At 44.4% G+C, this 21,315-nt stretch overlaps 1 protein-coding gene across 1 annotated transcript; it reads left to right on the forward strand.

The window, feature by feature from the left end:
- The first annotated feature begins 13,025 nt into the window (after positions 1-13,025).
- Ctsl (cathepsin L) lies at positions 13,026-19,188 on the forward strand. Its single transcript, NM_013156.2, is given in 8 exon segments — positions 13,026-13,087; positions 13,980-14,116; positions 14,689-14,811; positions 14,906-15,052; positions 15,617-15,841; positions 16,054-16,216; positions 17,710-17,827; positions 18,791-19,188. Coding segments are annotated over 7 exon segments (1,005 nt in total). The 5' UTR covers positions 13,026-13,087; positions 13,980-13,990; the 3' UTR covers positions 18,894-19,188.
- The last annotated feature ends 2,127 nt before the right edge of the window (positions 19,189-21,315 follow it).

Genomic DNA, 21,315 nt, shown 5'->3' on the forward strand with positions numbered 1-21,315 from the left:
TGCAATGTTGGTACTGTTATAAATCATAATGTAAATGATTTGTAGGACAACTGATATGTGCCCCCGTCTAAGGGTCATTTGATTCCCAAAGGTTGAGAACCACTGCCCTACAGACTTCTTTACTTCTTTACTCCTTCCTTTTCTCCCTTCCTTTCCCATTTTCTTCCTTTTTCTTCTCCTTACCTTTTTTTCTCCTTCCTGCCCCTCCTTCTTTCCTTCCGGAGACACTAGACCTAGACCATCTCACAGGGTCTCACACTGACAGCAGTTCATGTCTACAATACCTTATTAACTTCTTCCTTGAATGAGACCACATCAGGTACAGAAGGTGACAAGAGATCTTTTAGCTTCTTTCTGTTCTGCTTCCTGTCCAGTACATTTAACCTGTAGATCGTGTTGCCATGCATATAATTCGTAGACATTCACAGATATTCAGTGTTATATAAGCACATCCTACTTGTATTCAGGAAACAGAAGCAGTAGGAGATATTAAGAGACTTATTGCAAAGAAATAGTTGGTGCAATTGTGTGGGCTGACTAGGTAGGGCAGGACATCAGGAAAAGCATACCAGAATCCTCCGGTAAAGCCAAGACCATGGGTGGATTCCCTTCCTCCCCAAGGAAGCCCTAGTCTAATAATAAATGCTCTGTGAATATCGACAAAGAAAAATATCCATGGAATGACAGCAGACATAAAACAGACAGAGGAAGACATCGGCGATGGTAGTTGTATAAAAGGCACAGAGAAGACAGCCATGGTAACACCAGATGTAAAATAGAGGAGTTGGAGAGATGATTCAGCAGTTAAGAGCACTGGCTACTCATCCAGACGACCTGGGTTTGATTCTCAGCACCCAAACAGTGGCTCACAACGGTCTGTAACTCCAGTTCCAGTGGTTCTGATTCCCTCTTCTGGCATCCTCTGGCAGTAGCCATGAATGTGTTACACAGACATACACATAGGGAAAACACATAAAGTAAAAATAATTTTAAAAATTAATAAGATAGACATACGAAGATAAGCTATGATGTGATACCAGATGTAAAACAGCAGAAGATGCCATGTTATGACACTAGATAGAAATCAGAGGAAGACACTGTATGCAAAAGTTTCAGTTTCCATGCCATGTAAGATCCTAGACATTTGCTAAGACTTTAAGTGGTGGACATTTTAGGCTAACATGATCCAAGATCTGACAGTATCTAGTTCAAACTCATGTCTGACAGCTACACCTTGTTTGCAGGTCTGATGGCTACACTGTCCCCCCACCACCTGTTCTCTCCAATAGGGATAATTATTCTTATTCTCCAGGTCGCCACTGCAACTGTGCAGGATGCTACCCCTCAATCGCAGTTATAGATCCCTAGGACCAGAGGCTAGGTCACTGTTGAGTGATCTGAGGCAGAGTCAAGTGACAATGAGCCCTTGACTTACAGTTACAGTTACATTCCACACACAATGAAAGGCACCATCCAGCTTTGTCAGCGTCTTTGAAGATGGTGAGAACAGCACAGTGAACTTTTTCCAGATGAAATAAATCTCAGTGTCTATGCAAACTTTATGCCTTGTTCCCCAGAGCTTTCTCTGTTAGACTCTTGGTCTCCAATGTGGTGTATTGAGAAAGGCAGAGTCTAGAGGATGATGGTTAGATAATATGGCCAGCAATCTTGGAAGGGATTAAAGTAGTTCTCACAAGACTTAGTTAGTGTCTGCAGACATGAACTGATATAAAAGCCAGAATTTGGCCACTCCCTGGTTCTTCCATTTTCTCATACATGTGTCCCTTCAAAACACACATTTTCCTTCCCTTCTCTCCAACATATAACATAGCCAGGAAATCCTTGCTATGATTCCTAGACACTTATTCTCCAACTGTGAGCCCAAGTCAGCCTCTTTTCTATAAACATTATCCAGCCTCGGGTATTTTATTATAGTAACAAAAAATAGACTCAGATGTCTCACCACTTAGGGACCCCCATGCAAGAAAATTACCCTAGATGTAAAGCCAATAGAATTAACATGATTTAAAGGAAATATTGATCACTCTCTACTGCTCCATGAGACTGTTAGCCACCCAGCACAGGGATACAGCAGTGTAGGTCATACTAGGGCCTGACATAGAAGAGACTTAACAAGGATTTTCAAAATGAAAGAACAGGAAACTGCCATTTCATGTACCATGGCAGTGAACTTCCATCATCCCAAGCTCCCCACCCTTTCTATCTCAACACTTTACACCTTCTCCCTACCAGGAACACACAGAGACCACTTGAAAAGGAAGAGTCTAGTCCCAGAGATCTGACTAAAGCACTAGATGTCAGACAGAAGCCTGTATTATTCTGGACTATTTCCCTAAGTGAGCTCCAAGCACATCAAATCTGAAATACTCGAGATGTTCTGCTTCAAATCCAACACCTTTTGTCCTGGAGAATTGGAATATTTTATAAGAAAGAGAAAGCAGGTATGAAGAAGGGGGGAGAGTGGGAAGAGAGGGAAGAGGAAGGATGAGGAGGAGCAAAAGAGGAGGAGACCTCAGCAGATGAAAAGGGGGAGTGGGGCAATATGGAAGGTGGAGAAGGAAAGAGTGGGGTGAAGAAGAGGAGGAATGAGGAAGGTTTGCCATACTCAGCTGCAGTATTTGTGTGGCTTTACGTTGACTGGTGACTGTCATTTCTCAAGGATATGCTACTCAACTTCAAGAGAGAGAGAGAGAGAGAGAAACTGTGGAATCTGCTGGTTTATACTACTCTTACCCCACCTCATTCGCATACTGTCCTATGACATCCTTATTGCTCAATATTCTATAGGCAATGAAGCCAAGGCTTGAAAAGAGCACATCACTGGTCTCAGGTTTCTGCTTGCAAAAGTGAGACCAAAGTTTTCTGCATTTCAGACCTCATGAGTTGGATAGTAAATTGGGTCAAAAGATAATGCAAGTTGTTCCTTGTATTGATTGGTTCATTATTTTTCCAAGGACCGTGAGATGGCTCTGCAAGTGGGAGAAGACATTTGATTTCTCTCTGATCTCTACATGTGTGCTATAGCACTAGAACACACACACACACACACACACGCCTCAATAATAATAATAATAATAATAATAATAATAATAATAATATCATCATCATGCAACATGGTTATAAAACCAGGAGACCTCTGTCAGCTGCCGTCTGAATCTGCTTATTTGGGGGAGGGGCAACATCTGGGTAGAGGATCTTGTGAACAAGATACATTTAAAAGAAGCAATTGTCACTTATGAGGCAGACAAATGCAGAGAATAATTTAGCAGCCTGAGATCCCACTTGCCTTGGGCTAGGCACACACCCCTCTTCTATCTATACACTGGCAATCTAGTACACTACTATGAACAGATACCTCTCTCCTAACCCTGCACCTAGCAACCAAGCACCTGCCCATTGCATGTACTGCCTGCTCCAAACAATGGAATTAAGTTTCTCTTCCCCTTGACAACCATCAAGTATGAACAATATCTATCCAAATAGTTATATCTGAAGCTGGGCAATAAAGAGATCACCAATCCATCCTGAACTGGCTTTGGGTGTGTGTGCAGTAAAATAAGCTGTGTTCTTCAGGGATCTTTCAGGGAGACACTTCTGTCTACCATCTTATGCCTACATCACATTGTGCATTCAGTTAAAGTCAGATGCACTGTGGGAAGGAACTTTCACAGTAAGGAATATATGACTCAAATCTGTCAATCAAAATAGAGAAGTACCCACTGGATATTGTGGCACATGTCTTCCCCAGGAAGGGAGGGGCAGGCCGACTCTGAGTTCTAGGCTAACCAGGAAGAAATAGCAAGACCCTGTCTCAAAAAAGCCAGTGCTGCAGGCCCTCAATCCCAGCATTGAGAGGCAGAGGCAGGAAGATCTCTATGAATTTGAGGCCAGCCTGGCCTACATAGTGAACTCCAGGCCAGCCAAAGCTATAACAGGGAGACTCCATTACCACCCCATCCCCTCCCAAAAAGCCTCCTGGTTTTGGCTTGCACAGGAAGCAGAGGTAGGGGATCTCCGAGGAGGCCAGCTTGGCCTACTGAACAGGTTCCAGGACATCTGGAGCTACACAAAAACATACAAAGAAAAGAAAACAAAACTAAACTAAAAACTAAAAAGTGGAGAGAAGTACCCAAATTACATCTCTATAGCCAGCCCCATAAAAAATAAAATAAATTAAAATGAAGCCTGACAACCCGAGTTCCATCCCTGGGACCCACATGATTGAAGGAGAGAACCAACTCTCACAAGTTGTCCCCTGACATCTACATGTGCATCATGGCCCATGCATGGTCAACTCATAGAAACACAAAATAAAGTTATTGATAAACAAATAAATAAATGGCGTCAAGAACCTGGAAACACCCAGCCCAGACCCTGACCACTGGTTATGCTTGCTTGGATCAGACTATGTATTTTATTTATACTGACCTCTCACTTGCATTTTAGCTAGCATCTGAACAGTGAACCCCAGGAAACAATTCCTTCCTTATTCAGAAAGTGATTGGTTCTTCAAAGACATGGCTTCTTCATTAGAGCATGTAGACTTAGGATAACGTTCAGATACACTCACTCAAACCTCAGTCATGGGTCTGAAACCTATTTAGGGAGGCAACAGCTGTTACTGTGGGAAGCTGAAGGAGGGACCAGGAGACAGTGGAGTCAGTAACTTAGCAAGACACCCGAAGGATATGCATTAGTCAGGGTTCTCTAGAGTCACAATTTATGGAATATCTCTCTATGTTAAGGGAATTTATTGTAATGACTTATGGTCTTTAGTCCAACTAACCCAACAATGGGCAGCTGTGAATGGGAAGTCCAAGGATCTAGTAGTTGCTCAGCCCCATGAGGGTAGGTGTTTCAGCTGGTATTCTGTGTAAACTGGAATCCTGAAGAAGTAGGTTCTAACAGATGTGCTGGCAAGTAAATGCAAACAATCGGAGGAGGAAGAGGAGGGGGAGGGGAGGAGCTGGAGGAAGAGGAGGAGGAAGAAAAAGAGGAGGAGGAAGAAGAGAAGGAAGAGGAGGAAGAAAGAGGAGGAAGAGGAAGAGAAAGAGTAGGAGGGAGGGGAAGGAGGAGGGGGAGGGGAAGGAAGAGGAAGGGGAGAAAGAGAAGGAGGGAGGGGGAGGAGAAGGAGGAGGAAGAAGAAGAGGAGGAAGAAGAAGAGGAGGAAGAGGAAGAGGAGGAGGAAAGGGAGGAGGACGAAGAGGAGGAGGAGGAAGATGAGGAGGAGGAGGAAGAGGAGGAAGAGGAAGAGGAAGAGGAGGAGGAGAAAAAGGAGGAGTAGGAAAGGGAGGAAGAGGAGGAGGAGGAGAAGAGGGAGGAGGAGGAGGAGGAGGAGAAGAAGAAGAAGAAGAAAGAAAGAAAGAAAGAAAGAAAGAAAGAAAGAAAAGAAAGAAAGGAGGAAGGAAGAGCAGCCACCTTCCTTCTTCCATTGTCCTTATACAGGACATTATATAACGTCCTTATAATGTCCATTATCCAGATTACCATCACACCTGGATCTAAGCTGTTCTTTACTTGGAACTTGCTCTGTCCCAGACTAGCCTTGAACTCAGTGATCTGCTTGCCTCTATCTCCTGGGATTAAAGTCATGCATCACCTTGCCTGGGCCTACGCTTTTCATAGCCACCATACCTCAAGATCTGGATCAAAAGTCTGTGTCTTCCAGCCTCAATATCTGGATCCTAGATATGTCCTCCATTTCTGGATTGTAGTTTATCCCAGAAATAGTGAAGGTGACAACTGGTAATACCCATCACAGCATATTTTGGGGAGAGTTCCTTGGTTTGAGTTTTTGAGGGAATCCTGGAATGATCCCGAATACCTAACTACATGGTTCTAGTTAACTCCTTTTTGTGATCTCAAAAATATATAAAATATTTTATGTGTTGGGCTTTGGAATTGATGAATAAAATGAACCCCAAATTTTTAGTGCCTGAGATTGTCATTCAAGCATGGTACCTAATTAGACTTCAAAGCCTGACCTCAAATTATCCTAAGGAAGGTGCAAGGCTTTTGTCTCCTAGACACACCCAGGAGGCACATGGGGAAAAATGCCCTCCTGCAGTCTGGTGGGGCTGGAAGGTTCAGCTATCAGCCCAGACTGGATAGCATACCTCCTGCATGGCTCATCTTTTCCTCCTTTGAGGGTGACATCAGATGAGCTGGCATCTGCATCAGTCAAGAGACTGGCCCAGGGGAGTCTTAAAGCTTTACTTCCTATGGCTCCAATAGTCATTCTACTTCCCCAGGTGCCCTGGAGCTCCAAGAGTCGAATTTGCTAATGGGGGCTGGAAGAAGAGTAGACAGCAAAAGCCTTTCTAAGACAGGCTGCCCTGCCTTGAACTTAAGTTACTTCTTCACTTTAGGGAGGGGCCTGACATGTTACCAATCTACAGTACTTGCGTCCCTTAAGACAGGTTTTCTCTGTATAGCCATGGCTGGCTGTCCTATAGCCTGGTAGACCAGGCTAGTCTCAAACTCACCAAGATCTTCCTACCTCAGCCACTGGAGCTGGGATTAAAAACCCTCACCACCACTGCCCCCTTTTTAAAAAGCAAATTCCAGAGACTAGAGAGATGATTTGATAGGTAAAGTGTTTGCTGTTCAAGTGTAAGGAGCTGAGTTCAGATCTCCAGCACCCACATAAAAGCCAGACACAGGAGCATAAGTCTGTAACTCTAGAGTTAGATTGGGAAAAGAGGCTGAGATAAGTAGATCCCTGGACCTGCATGACTAAGAAGTCTAGCCAAATTGGTGAGCTCCAGGTTCCAGGTTCAGTATGAGACCATCTCAAATTATTGTTGTTGTTGTTGTTGGTGGTGGTGGTGGTGGTGGTGGTGGTGGTGGTGGTGGTGGTGGTGTGTGAAAAGTAACTCAAGACCTCTGGCTTCCACATGCACAAACTTGTTCACACATATCCATGTACAGGCACCTATGGGCGGGCACACACACACACACACACACACACACACACACACACACACACACACAAGCAAATTCTGGAGCCCTGTCCCAAGCCTACTGAACAAGAAGATCCAGGGGTAGGTTTCAACTATCTGCTTTTCCAGGAAGTTTGAGAACAATTAGACAGTAGTTACCAGAATGACAGGAGGAGCATGTGTGAAGTGCTCAGAGTTGTGCCTGAAGCTTCTGTGTTGCTCAGCTGTGACACTACCTGATTCAGGGCTACCACAATAAGAATCTCCTCTAGTAATGCTTTCATTGCCATAGTGCCAGGTTCTCATAGATGGTGATGCTCTTCTTCTGAAACAACACAGGTCAGGTGTGCATGCACCTGACTGTCACAGTACAAAGATTTTCACTGTCTTTACCTATGAACCATAATGAGACACGTGGAATCGGGGGGTGCGGGGGTGGGGGGAGTACAAGTCCTTGCATGAATAAGGAAATAATTTATTGAGTCTATTGTTGTAGTGAGATGCCCAAGACTGAACCAGAAACACTGCAGATAAAAAGCTGGGTGAGCAATGCTTTCCTAGGCTGAGATCATGGGGTGGATGGCAGTGGAAAGAGTAAAGGTCATAGCAAAAATTGTTGTGTAGGGGGTCTCGAAACTTAAAAGCACTGGGCCAACCGCTGGATGTGAGACGGATCAGTGGGTATCAGCACTTGCTATCAACCCCAGTGAACTGAGTTTATTTCTCAGAACCCACGTGGTGGAAGGAGACACCCAGCTCTTGCAGTTGTCTTCTGACTTCCACGAGTACATCACAGCTGTGTGCATATAGGTGCACGCACATGTGTGCATGCATATGCACACTTAAAGTAGTTTTTCTTTAAAGATTTTTTCCCCCGCAAAACGGTGGGTCAAACATTGCAAGGGAAAGTTGAGGCAGAAAAGACCTTGTAGTAAAGCACACAGGTGCAGATTTGAGACTTACATGAAACAAAGACGTACCAGTACTATGGTACCTTGGGAAGCTCCTGGGAAGTGTCCTAGTTGTGATGGCTTCACTAAGAGGGAGCACAGAATGTTTGTTCTTCAGTTCTCACCAGAGAAACAGACACCGAGGCTGGGATTACGGTTCGGTAAAGTGCTTACATAAACCAGGCATGATGGCACACACCTACCATCCCAACACTTACTGGAGAAGCATGTGGAGTTGGAAGATAGAAGAGGCCCTTTCAGGGAAGGAAGGGAGGGAGAGAGAAAAAGAGACAGGAGAGAGGGGACTTTTTCTTAGGCCCCTCAACCCACCTGTAACAGAATGAACATTAATTACCAAAGATATGAGATGCGAATTCCTGCAATCAGAACTTTATCTTCTGCAGCAAAGCTTTTGCAAACATGGTAAAGGATCTTGGGAGGAAGAGATTGTCCTCGGCTGACTACCTGTGTCAGCCCCCAAACGCTGTCACATGGTTCATGGAGGACAAAGAGAAAGATAGGACCCAGAAAGAAGACAGTGTTATCACCGAGATTAGAGCGGTGCTGCTGTCAGCTGAAGAAGCAGCACGGGTCGCTGACATCTCAGTTTTAGCCCCGTGAGGACAATTCAGACTCGTGACCTCTGTATCTGTGAGAAAATAAATCCAGTTCTGGTCCACTCAGTGTGTGAGGAAAACAACTGCACATTGTTTCTTTCATTCTCCTTTTCTCTTATATCCCAGGCTGGCCTTGAGCTTGATGTGCAGCAGAGAATGGCACCGAGTGCCTCTTTCTGCTCCAGTTCCTGAGAGATGAGATTCCAGGCATGCACCACTATGCGGGTGATTCAGTATTCAGGCTCAGACCCAGGGCTCCAAGCATGCTGGGCAGGCACTCTACCAACTGAGCTAAATCCCCAGTCGGGATAGCATTTATAAAGAGTAACTCTTGGCTTCGTGAATTTTAAGATTTTGGAGGGGTAGTTACATTGGGGATTGTGATATAAAGTGACATCATTGTCTGGAATATCACTGCATTCAACGTGCCTGTTCTTCCACAGCACATATACGTCAGAGAAATAGGAGTTGGGAAACGCAGCCAACTGTATTTTATCAAAGATGGAGCTAAAGCGTAGCTACATGACTAAAACGTGACTGTTTTGATTATTTTACAAAGAAAAGAAATAAAAAATAAGAAAGGGGCAAGAAAAAGTGTTTATGGGTTAATGCAGTAGCCTGTTAATGTACTTAGAAAGGTGCTATTAGTAATGATGGTGCTCCTTTTCCTGTTTAAAACATTCTATGGGCTAGAGAGATGGCTCAGTGGGTAAGAGCACTAACTGTTCTTCCAGAGGACCCACATTCAATTCCCAGCACCTACATGGCAGCTCACAAAAGTCGGTAACTCCTGTCTCAAAGGATCCGACACCCTCCTACTGACAAATATACAACCAAAACACCAATATATGAAATAGAAACAAGCTATTTTAAAAAACATTTTGTTTTAGCTATTGGTGTATGGTATTTCTAAGTACATTAACATGCTATCAGTAGTTATAGACACTCTAGTCTAAAATAATAGTGACTTCACACCTGTATAGTATCTGTTCCCCATGTCTCCTACATTCAATATTCTTTGGCTTCAGTTTAGATTTGGGAACCATAAAAGGACCCGATGCTTTCTCCAGCGCAACCCTACCCACATACCAAAGACAAAAGGATGCCCTCTATAGGGCACTTCTGCCTGGCCTCCTGCCAGGCTGTTGCTCAAGGCGCAAGGCTTAAAATAGAGGCAGGTTTTTCCACCCAGTGCAATCTTGGGAGCCATGGCCCAAAGGCAGCTGTAAAGCCCACGTGTTAAAATAACTTAGATTGCTTGTGGTAGGCTGAGTAAACAAACATACAAAGAAACAACTAAGCAGCCACAGAACTCTGACCCATAGAATAAAAGAAACAATTGCCTGGGTGAATAGCTCTGAATTGGCAAGGCTTACTCAATAGCTAATGACTTCATTTTCCCCTCTACTTCCCTCCCTGGACTAACCAGAGAAGGCCAGAGAAGTTCTCCAAACCCAAGTCAACCATAAAGATGCTCCATTTCCGGTCACTCCTCTTTCAACTTCCACTCAATCAGGGCATATCCAAATGGGTCCCTGCCCTCACCCCAAAGCATCGCCTTCTTGTCCTCACCGCCTGGTGTTCGGTCCTTATTCCCGTCCACGGATGATTATTTTGAAACCTAATTATTGCCATCAAAATGGAGTAAAAAAATTTTTTTGTTTGTTTCTTTGTTTTGTTTTTTTTGAGACAAAGTTTCTCTGTAGCCTTGGCTGTCCTGGAGCTCAGTCTATAAACCAGGCTGGCCTTGAACTCACAGAGATCCACCTGCTTCTGCCTCCCTAATGCTGGGATTAAAGGTTTACACCACCATCACCTGGCAGCTAAAGAAAAGTTTTTTTGTTTTTTGTTTTTGTTTTTGTTTTGTTTTTGGGTTTTGTTTTGTTTTGTTGGTGTGAAAGTGTAACTCAGTGGTCTGGCCCAAGACCATGTTCTATCAACAACAGAATTTATTCCAGCTGAGCTCGGTGGCAGATGTGTGTATCTCCAGCTTCAGTCCAGAGGTTGAAGCAGGAAGATTTCAGCCTGAGGCCAAGCAGGGGGGCTACATCTAGTAAGACTGTCTCAAAATAAATAAAATAAATAGCTAGCTAGATGGATGGATGGATGCATGGATTGATGGATGGATAAGTAGATGATAGATAATTGCCTGTGTTTCTAGAAAGTTTGTATTTTTCTCTTTGTTCTTTTTAAATAAGCATGCAAAATTTATCTCTCTTCTTCAGCTTAGTTTTTTTAACTAAACGTTTCTCACGTAGTCACAGTAAGTCCATATGCCTGTGTGTCTGTCACGAGTATGCCGTCGCTTACAGGAGCCAGGAGACAGCATCATATCCCCGAAGGAGTTAAGAATTACCCAGAGTTTAGGTCCTGGGACCTGATGGTTTCCCTGGAAAAGCAGGAAGGGTTCTTAACTGCTGAGCTCACCTCATTTTTGTTTTAAAAGAAAAAAAAAGCTAGAAAAGAATAATGGAGGAGACAAGGAATGTTTATATTTTTCTTTTTTTTTCTGTAATGAATATGGCTTTTCATTGTTTTATGAAGCAGGTCTCAGTATGTAGCCTTGGCTGGACCTCACTGTGTAGACTGGGCTCAAAATCATAGAGTTCTTCCTGGCTTCCCCTCCAGAGTGCTGGAGCTTAAGCATCTGCCACCAGACCCAGTGTGAATATGCTTTTTAAAGTTTTTCTTAAAGACACTTTTTTAAAAAAAACAACTCATTTTGCAGCTAGGTGTGCTGATACACACCTTTAATATCAACACTAGGGAGGCAGAAACAAACATATCTTTGAGTTCTGGGCCAGCCCAGGGTAGCCAGGGACTCAAAAACCCCGTCTCAAAATATGACAATCACAATAAAAGCCTCATTTTGTATAGGTGTGCATTTGCCAACAGCACATGTGGAAGCCAGAGAACAACTTTTGGATCTCTTCTTTCACCATATAGATCTCTGAGGGGTTGGGAATTTAGCTCAGTGGTAGAGCACTTGCCTAGCAAGTGCAAGGCCCTGGGTTCAGTCCCCAGCTCCGGAAAAAAAAAAAAAAAAAAAAAGAAAGATCTCTGAGATACAGCGTAGGCTTGGCTTCAGGCAACTCTTTAACACTAAGCCACCTCACCAAGCCCTGAATATGACTTTTTAAATTACTTTTAAAAAATACTTTTTTAGGGCCAGGAGGTGGTGGTGCACTGCTTTAATCCCAGCACTTGAGAGGCAAAGGCAGGCAGATCTCTATGAGTTTTGAGGCCAAGCTCATCTACACAGCAAGTTCCAGGACAGCCAAGCCTACACGGAGAAACCCTGTCTCAGAAAATATTTTAAATTTTATCATAAAAGACATGACAAATAAAAAAAATCACATATTGAAATTAACCAAACCCAAAGATTATAAATCTCAATGAACTTCTAAACAGAATAGCCAATAGTAAAAATTCTTATGTGGCTAAAAAAAATTTACACTTTTCTGAATTATTTTCCTTTAATCTTACCTAACCTGTATATTTTTTCCAAGTAATTTCTTCAAGCTAAACAACTACAGCCTTTTATTAAATATTATTCCTCTTTAGTGAGGGGAAGCTGGGAGGAGGAAAATTAAGCAGATAGCACTGAGATACCTTGTGCACAGTGGTGCATACCTTTAATCTCAGCTCTTGAGAGGCAGAGCCAAGAATATCCCTGTAATTTCAAACCCAGGCTGGTCTACATAGTGAAACCCTATAATCCTATTATATATATTTCCAGGGAACTCATGAAATTCCAGAAGAAACATTTTAAGACTGAGGAAAACAATTCATAATGCAGAGAAGAAAAAGAGCCTGCATCATTCTCAACTGCTCTTTTCTTTTCATTTCTTTTTTTAAGCCATCATCCTACATCCCCAATCCCGCGTCCCCCGTCTGCCTCGAAAATAATTTCCACCAGACTGGAGAGAAAGTCTCCTGTGGAACAATCCATGAATAGATAAGGGAGGAAGTGCGGCGTTAGAAACCGCGTGCTGACCATGGCCTCATCTTATTAAACTTATTTTTCTCATCTCTAGATTTTTCTAAATTCTATGGAAGCCCGTCCAGCCAGACCCTGGAGAGGTGACTCTGCCCTCGGCTCTGTTGTCTTCCACTTACATCAGCATTGTTGTGGGTTAAACAGAAACCACGGGTTATACAAACCTCCACCCTGCACATTTTAATCTACAACTTTAATACTAAGGGGAAAGTAGGGCTGAGGTGGAAATTCTTCAGCAGGCCTTTTTTCCTAAACTATTTGACAGGACCAAGGCACCAGCCTGGCGCCGACCCTCCTCCAAAAGGAAGCTCAGCCTGGCCGCAGCGGCTCGAACCACAGGACAGGTTACGACCCGGCGGCGTCACGCGACCGGAGTCCCGCAAGCTCCGCCCCGAGGCAGGCACAGCCAATGACGGGGCGGGGGCGGGCCTTGCCGGGGCCGCAGCCTGAGAGCCTTTAAAGCCGGAGCCCCGCGCTGCTTTTCCAGATTCTCGGACCTCGGCGACCTCCGGGGATCCGAGTTTGCAGACTACGTGTGTGCGCAGCTAGCCACCTCAGGTGAGTGACCCCCTCCCCGCCCCCCGAGGGTTTAAACGCTTCGCAAGCAAGGATAGATAGGGGAATGTAGAGCGTGGGAACCACAGCATTTGCAACCCGAACTGCGGACCCCCGGCTGGGCCAGGATCTCCAGGAGGTGTCCCTTGGCTTTCCCGAAGTGATAGGCCCTTGTTGCCGAGCCGGATCGTCCTCAGGTCATGTGACTCCGGGCTGCTGGGACCCGAAGGGGCAGCGAGACCCCCTCAAGCTGATCACGGGGCCCAGGGCTCCCTGTGCCGCCATAACACTCGTGGGCGGTGGCTGCGACGGCTGAGCAGACGCCAATCCCCCGGGCGGGCCCAGCTTGGCTCCTAACTTGGATCGCCTAAGGAGGCATCGCCTTGAGGCTTCAGTTCAGTAAAGTCAGTTCGGACCGATTTGCAGCTGTGCATACCCTCTGGGTATTTCTGTATTCCCACTTGGAGTCACCTAATATTGTCCGTAAATGACCTGGACCTAGTTAAGATTCCGAGGCATACAATATCATCGGGAGACTCAAGACCACCGTGGCACTATAGTAGAGAAAAATTGTTTATCCCAGTTCCTATGCCACTTGCCTACTAGGCAGTTTTCGTTTCAGTAGCCGAATCCAGTAACCTTCAAAGATTAATTCCTGTCTTGTTTTTCTCTACTCATGCCCACATTTGTTAGCACATGCAAAGATGCTTCAACTCCAATAAGGTGGTTTAAAATGAACTGGTTTACTGGTGGGCTGGTGGCTTGTGGGTATAATCCCTGCACTTGAGAGATGGAGGGGCATTGTAAAAGTTTAAAGCCTGAACTACATGAAAACCTGTCCTTAAAAGAAAAGGCTTCGTGGGATCCTCATTTCCTCTTCTTTTTCCTTCCCCAGGTGTTTGAACCATGACCCCTTTACTCCTCCTGGCTGTCCTCTGCTTGGGAACAGCCTTAGCCACTCCAAAATTTGATCAAACGTTTAATGCACAGTGGCACCAGTGGAAGTCCACACACAGAAGACTGTATGGCACGGTTTGTAGTATTTACATTGTCTAGAGAGAATGGTCTTCCTTGCCTTTGGAAGTGTTTGCTTGATTGGTTGCTTTTTGGCGTTTGGCTCCCCCCCCCCCCCCCCCCCCCGCCAAACTTTCTCTGTGTGTCCCTGGCAGCCCCGGAACTTGCTCTGTAGATCAGGCCGAATGTGAACTCAGTCTCCCTATCCTCCTATCCTCCCATCCCCCATCCCACCGGCCATCATAAGTTTGTAGCTAGAGTGTAGTCTCTAGAAGCCAGGAGTAGCCGAATCACACACCCATTGTGAGCTGAGTGGAGTACAAATACCCCTTTGTGTGTTTTCTGGAGGAGCGTTGCCTTTCAGAGTGTGTGACTGTCCCTGTTCCAGCAAAGGCACTAGAGTTAGAGAGTACCATATGTGGGTGCTGAGAATTAAACCTGAACCTTCCACACGTGGTCTTAAACACAGCCATCTTTCCAGCCCCATCTCTGCCTCCCAGATTAAAAACCTGTGCCAGCCAACCTCTGGCTCCCCCTGTATCATTAACCAAAGAAAACCCGAAATATGCCAGTGCCGTGCTTGCTTCTAGAATGAGGAAGAGTGGAGGAGAGCAGTGTGGGAGAAGAACATGAGGATGATCCAGCTACACAATGGGGAGTACAGCAACGGGAAGCACGGCTTTACCATGGAGATGAACGCCTTCGGTGACATGGTGAGAGGGATGTGATGGACTCTGAGAGCCCTCTCCATTTTTTTTCTACAAAGTTATCTTACCTTTTATTATTTTTTTTTTCCTCTCCTGGAAGACCAATGAGGAATTCAGGCAGATAGTGAATGGCTATCGCCACCAGAAGCACAAGAAGGGAAGGTTATTTCAGGAACCTCTGATGCTGCAGATCCCCAAGACTGTGGACTGGAGAGAAAAGGGTTGTGTGACTCCTGTGAAGAATCAGGTATGAGGGCTGGAAGGAGTCTCAAGTTCGATCCCCAGGGTCCACACTTGGAAAAGACAAGGGGAGGGAGAGAGTGCAGTGTCACTAAAGATAGTGATTCCCTCCCCCAGCAGCCATCAACTCGTAGTAGCTCGTCTGAGAGCCCCATGAGACCCTTGTTCTCTGTGCTTTATCCTTGACCACGGTGGTTTATTTTGTCTGCTCCTTGGATGGTGAATGAAACAGGGTCTCACACTACTAGCCCAGCCTGGCCTCAAACCCAGAATCCTCTTGCCTTAGTCTCCCTAGTGGATTGTGGGTATGCACTGCCCCACCCAGCTTCCTGTTTACTATGTTAAAATATGCATATATCTGGGGTGGGGGGAGTGTGACCCTAACCCTAACCCTAACCCCATCACTTGGGAGGCAGAGGCAGGCTGATCTCTGAGTTCAAGGCTGTCCCTGTATGTAGGGTGATTCCTAGGCCAGCCAGGGCTACACAGAGAGACCTTGTTTGAAACAAGCAAGTATGCATATATAAAGGTTGTTGTGCTGGTTCCCTTATAAGCCTTTTTCTCTCTTCAGGGCCAGTGTGGTTCTTGCTGGGCTTTTAGCGCATCGGGTTGCCTAGAAGGACAGATGTTCCTTAAGACTGGCAAACTGATCTCACTGAGTGAACAGAACCTTGTGGACTGTTCTCACGATCAAGGCAATCAGGGCTGTAATGGAGGCCTGATGGATTTTGCTTTCCAGTACATTAAGGAAAATGGAGGTCTGGACTCAGAGGAGTCTTATCCCTATGAAGCAAAGGTAATTGGTTTGTTTCATCCCAGCTTTGTTTTTCAGAAAAGGAGAAACATTACCAAATGTGGTTTTCAGGGTTCATACTTTAGTGGGTAACTCACAGCATTCTGAGTATTGACCTCACAGCTGTGGGCTGCAAGTCACTTGTTTTGTTTCTAGAGCTTATGCTCTAAGAGGTAATCAGTTGTGATCAAGTCTCTCTCCCTTAACTTTCAAAGGATGGATCTTGTAAATACAGAGCTGAGTATGCTGTGGCTAACGACACAGGGTTTGTGGATATCCCTCAGCAAGAGAAAGCCCTCATGAAGGCTGTAGCGACGGTGGGGCCTATTTCTGTTGCCATGGATGCAAGCCATCCGTCTCTCCAGTTCTATAGTTCAGGTAATGGTCAGAGTTAGTACCTCCCTGACTTTGGTGATTTAAGTGTGTTGGCGGAGGGGTGTGCCGTTGCCCTTGGGAGTCCGGAAGCATTAGATCCCCTGGAACCGGACTAGGGGCAGTTAATTGTAAGCTATCTAATATGGGTTCTGGAACCAAACTCAGATTCCCTGGATTACACTTAACTTCCAAGCCAGCTCTCCAGCACCCTCTGCTTTTCAATGTTTTAATGCTTTGATTACTGGAGTGGGGGTGGGGGTGTGGTGGGGGATGGGGGATGGGGATCAGAGGACAATCTAGAGGATTGCAGGAGCCATTTCTTTCTGCTGTATGTGGCTCTAGAATCAAACTCAGGCCCTGAACCTTGTTAACACGCATCTTTTTTCCCTGCTGAGACATCTCACCACCTGAAATATCTTTTAATATTGTAAATTACTCTATAGATTCTCCAACAGCTGAATCTGGTTCCAAAAGAATTTTTTGACTTTTTTTTTCTTTTATTGGATACTTTTTATTTTACACTTCAAATGTTCTCCCCTTTCCCAGTTTCCCCTCTAGAAACCCGCCATCTCCCCCTGCTTCTATGAGGGTGCTCACCCACCTACCCACTCCCTCCCTCCAAAAGATTTCTTATTGCTATAATTAGAGCTTTACAGAATCTGTGATTCAGTTGTAATGGAGAAGAGGGGGAGGGAGGGAGGGGGAGAGAGAGAGAGCTCATGCTTTTCTGACCATAAACTTTTTCTTTAGATTTAAGAGTAGCAGGGGTTATTGTTAGATGTGGCTAGAAAATTGATCCTATGGGCTTTAAAACAATAGAGTATTTTTTTAATTGAAAGGAGTGAGGTTGTAACTTAGTTGGTAGTGTTTCTCAGCATTCCTTTTCTTATTTTAAGATTTATTTACTTATATAAGTACACTGTCACTTTTCTTCAGACAGACCAGAAGAGAGCATTTGGATCCCGTTACAAATGGTTGTGGGCCACCATGTGCTTGGTGGGAATTGAATTCAGGACCTCTGGAAGAGTAGTCAGTGCTTTTAACCACTGAGCCATCCACTAAGTCTGTTTCCCAGAATTCTTTAAGCTCTGGTTCGGTGCTGGCACTACATGAACCAGACATGATATCCATTCCTATAATCCTAACTCTTGGGAAGCAGAGGCAGGAGGATCAGGAGTTCACCCCATTCTTGGCTACGTAGCAAGTTGGAGAGCAGCTTGGACTACCTAAAACTCCCATCTTAAATAGGATTTCACTGTGACACCTTGTCTAGCCTGGAACTCTATGTATACCAGGCTGGCCTTGAACTCAAAGAGAGTTCTGAGATTAAGTCATGCACCATCACACCCAGCAAAGCCACTGCTAATTTTTGACTAGTATCTTCTACACAGTTTGGGATCTGTGACAACTACCGGATTTTGAGATAGTCCCTGTTGTTGGGGATAGAATGGGCTTCTGTCCTGTGGTGACTGGAACCTCTCGTTTCACTCTGCCAGGTATCTACTATGAACCCAACTGTAGCAGCAAGGACCTCGACCATGGGGTTCTGGTGGTTGGCTATGGTTATGAAGGAACAGATTCAAATAAGGATAAATACTGGCTTGTCAAAAACAGGTAAGACTCTAAATGTTATACTTTAATAGAAAGGATTTATTTGGGGGGGTGGGTCAATACTTAGATGCAAGTCCACAGATGTTTAAGTTTTAAAGTTCTGTTCTCAGAGTGAAGGGTTCTGCATTTAAGATTCTAAACTAAGGTTGTCGAGGAGACTTAGGTATTTGTAATGGTGGATTTCCAAACTTGGGCCCAAAATTTCAGTAAGGCTGTGTGATTTCAGCACGCTTTTTTTTTTTCTCTAGTTCTCAACAAGGGAAAACCAGCAGAAATTATGGCTCGTGTGCCTCCCTGAGATACCTGCATTTTGCCCTCTGATCTCAGAACCCTTTAATTTTCACAACTGAGTATCTCTCATTGAGATATAACAACAGAATGTGGAGACATACTGTCCTATTAACCTCCAAGTTCACCTCATCTTTCTCAGAGTGAGCTAAGGCTGTATGGCAGTTGGCAAAGTGCTTGCCTACAAGGCACCAAACTGTAGGTTCAATTCCCAGCACCGCATACAACCTGGCATGGTGGTACACGTCTTTATCCCATTACTGGCCTTAGTGCCATGCTTTTAGAGAATTGGTGGCTTTAACCTTGGCTATACAAAAGCCTGTCTCAAAATAAGCAAGGGGCTTGGGCAGTGACTCAGTGGATAAGGTACTTGCCACTCAGTCATGAAGACCTGTGCGTGCATGGATTCCCAGCACTGGTATCTACTGCAAAAACAACTGTAACCCCAGTTCTGGGCACTGGAGGGCTGTGAGCTCCAGGTTCAGTGAGCCACCCTGTGTCAAAACGAGAGTGATAGAGGAAGGTAGTAGTGTCTATCTCCTGCTTCTACACAGATCAAGACCCACAGGAATGAGTGCCTCTGTATATTCTGTGGGCATCTTAGAACACTCGGAGGTAAGTACGTTCCTGTTTTTAATGAACTGCTAATTCTATCATATTTCCTTGGATCTCTTTCAGCTGGGGTAAAGAATGGGGTATGGATGGCTACATCAAAATAGCCAAAGACCGGAACAACCACTGCGGACTTGCCACCGCAGCCAGCTATCCTATCGTGAATTGATGGACAGCGATAATAAGGACTTACGGACACTACATCCGAAGGAGTTCATCTTAAAACTGACCAAACCCGTCTCTGAGTGAGACCATGGTACTTGAATCGTTCAGGATCCAAGTCACGATTTAAATTCTGTTGACATTTTTACATGGGTTAAATGTTACCACTACTTAAAACTCCTGTTATAAACAGCTTTATAATATTGGACACTTAATGCTTAATTCTGATTCTGGAATATTTGTTTTATAAAAGTTGTATAAAACTTTCTTTACCTTTTAAAAATAAATTTTAGCTCAGTGCATGTGTGTGTGTATGGGTTAGGGGAACTTCCTGTGTGAAATGTGTTCACAAATGTTTGAGACTAAAGACTGACTGATTCCAGATGTCCGGACTGATTCGGGTGTCAGTGGTAGACCTGGGGAAAGGTGACAGGTGCTCTGGATGGAGCCTTCTGATTTTACCTCAGCGTCCTGTCAGGTTAGGTATGTGTAAGTAAATCTAGCTTATGGGGTAATTGTTTTTTCTTTATTTGTGTGAGTATGTGTGTGTGGAGGTCAGAGAACAACTCATTTCTACAGTGTTGATCCTAGCGATCAAAATCAGGTTGTCAGGCTGGACCACAGGTGCCTTTTACTACTGAGGTATCTTGCCAGCCCCACTGGTTTTAAGTGACGTATAATTACATATGTTTATGTAGTACAATATAATGTGTTGTGATACGTGTATACTATGAAATGATCTGATAGTTCACCTCAAATATTTTATTACTTTGTTGAACTTTTCTAGCTGTTTCTAAAATACACAGTATATTATCATTGGGACCTGTCTTGTTAATGTAGCCCAGGCTGGCCTTAAGCCCATAATCTTCCTTCTCAGCCTTCTGTGAGCTAAGATAAAAAAAAAAAATCATGTAATGTTATACCCAGTCTCAAGTCTTATATCTGGCAAACCTTGACAGTCCAGAAGAACTAGAGTAAATTGTTTGACAGTCCTCTCAACTTTCCTAATTCTGTGACCTTTCAATATAGTTCCTCCTGTTGTGACCCCAATCATAAAGCTATTTTTGTTACTACTTCATAATTACTCTTGCTACTGTTATGAATCATGATGTAGATTTTTTTTTTAAATAGAGGTTTGCCAAAGGAGTCACATCCCACGGGTTGCTGTTCTAGAAAGTGGGCAGATTTCTGTGTTGTTTTACATATTAGACTGACTGGAGGGTGGTTAAGTGCTGGTTTCAGTAGTCCCTATCCACGTTGCAAGTGAAGACCATAATACTGCTATGTAGTTCTGGAAAAGGTCATACACAGGGGTGGTTGTGGGCTGACATTACACCTACCTGTCCTGGGAAACCTCAAGCTACCCAGGATTGGCGAAAAGTATATTGAATGGTTGTGATTAACATCACAGTTATTTGGTAACGTGGAGAAATGTGTTCAAGGCTCATGAGAAATCATGTGAGGCTATGAAAGGTCTCTGGCTTTGGAAGATAACAAACGTCATGAGTGAAAGAGGACTAAATTACGACAATGCTAGAGACTGGACATGCCCCTGAGGTAGAACTATACCCGTGTAGCCAACCTTTCCAAGGTCAATGACTTAGCAAGTTCTTTTCTAAAACTATTTTTCAAGGGAGTTCATAGATGGACCTTGGCAGAAACTAACAACCGAAAGAGACTTTGCAGTGTTAGGGTCAGCAAACAAATATTACAAGGTAATGCACTTCAACAGAATGTCTTCTGCCTTGCTGCTTTTACAGCAGATTGTCTAAAATTCCTGACAGACAACAACTTCAGGAAGGAAGGATTTATTTTGGCTCATAGTTTCAGGAAGGAAGGATTTATTTTGGCTCATAGTTTCAGAGGAGTATAGTTCAGGATAGTGGTAGGGCATGGGAGGACCAGAACAGTTTGTTTCATGGAAGGTCAGGAAGCAAGGTAAAGGCTGCTCAGCTGACTTCTTCCTTTCCAAATCCCTTTATGGTATCTCAGCCCCGAGCATATGCTATGGTGCCATCCACACTCAGGGCAAAATCTTACCTTTAGTCTTGTGAGAATCTCCCACTGGATACACCATCCTGAGGGACCTGGTGTGGCACAGGTCCCTTTCGTGACTGGAAATAAAAGGATTCTTGAGAATCCGTAAGTCCAAAAGCCCTGTCCCTCATCTCCCTGTGGATCTCTACCACTGGATTAAGAGAGCAGTTGCTATTTGAAAGCAGCTTGAGAGGAACAGAAAGGCTAAGGATACTAAATTCTGCCTAATTCTGACAGCAGAATTCATGGTTGACTTGATGCTACAGGACTGAGTGAGTGCTCCAACCCAATTAGAAAAATGAGTCATCCACAACAGCTCTAGTGGCTGTTGTATACACAAACAATAAAACCACTATAATCACTTTGAGTAAGAAAAAATGCAAGGGAAGCTA

Source organism: Rattus norvegicus, chromosome 17 (genome assembly GCF_036323735.1).
Source record: "Rattus norvegicus strain BN/NHsdMcwi chromosome 17, GRCr8, whole genome shotgun sequence".
NCBI classification, from domain to species: domain Eukaryota; kingdom Metazoa; phylum Chordata; class Mammalia; order Rodentia; family Muridae; genus Rattus; species Rattus norvegicus.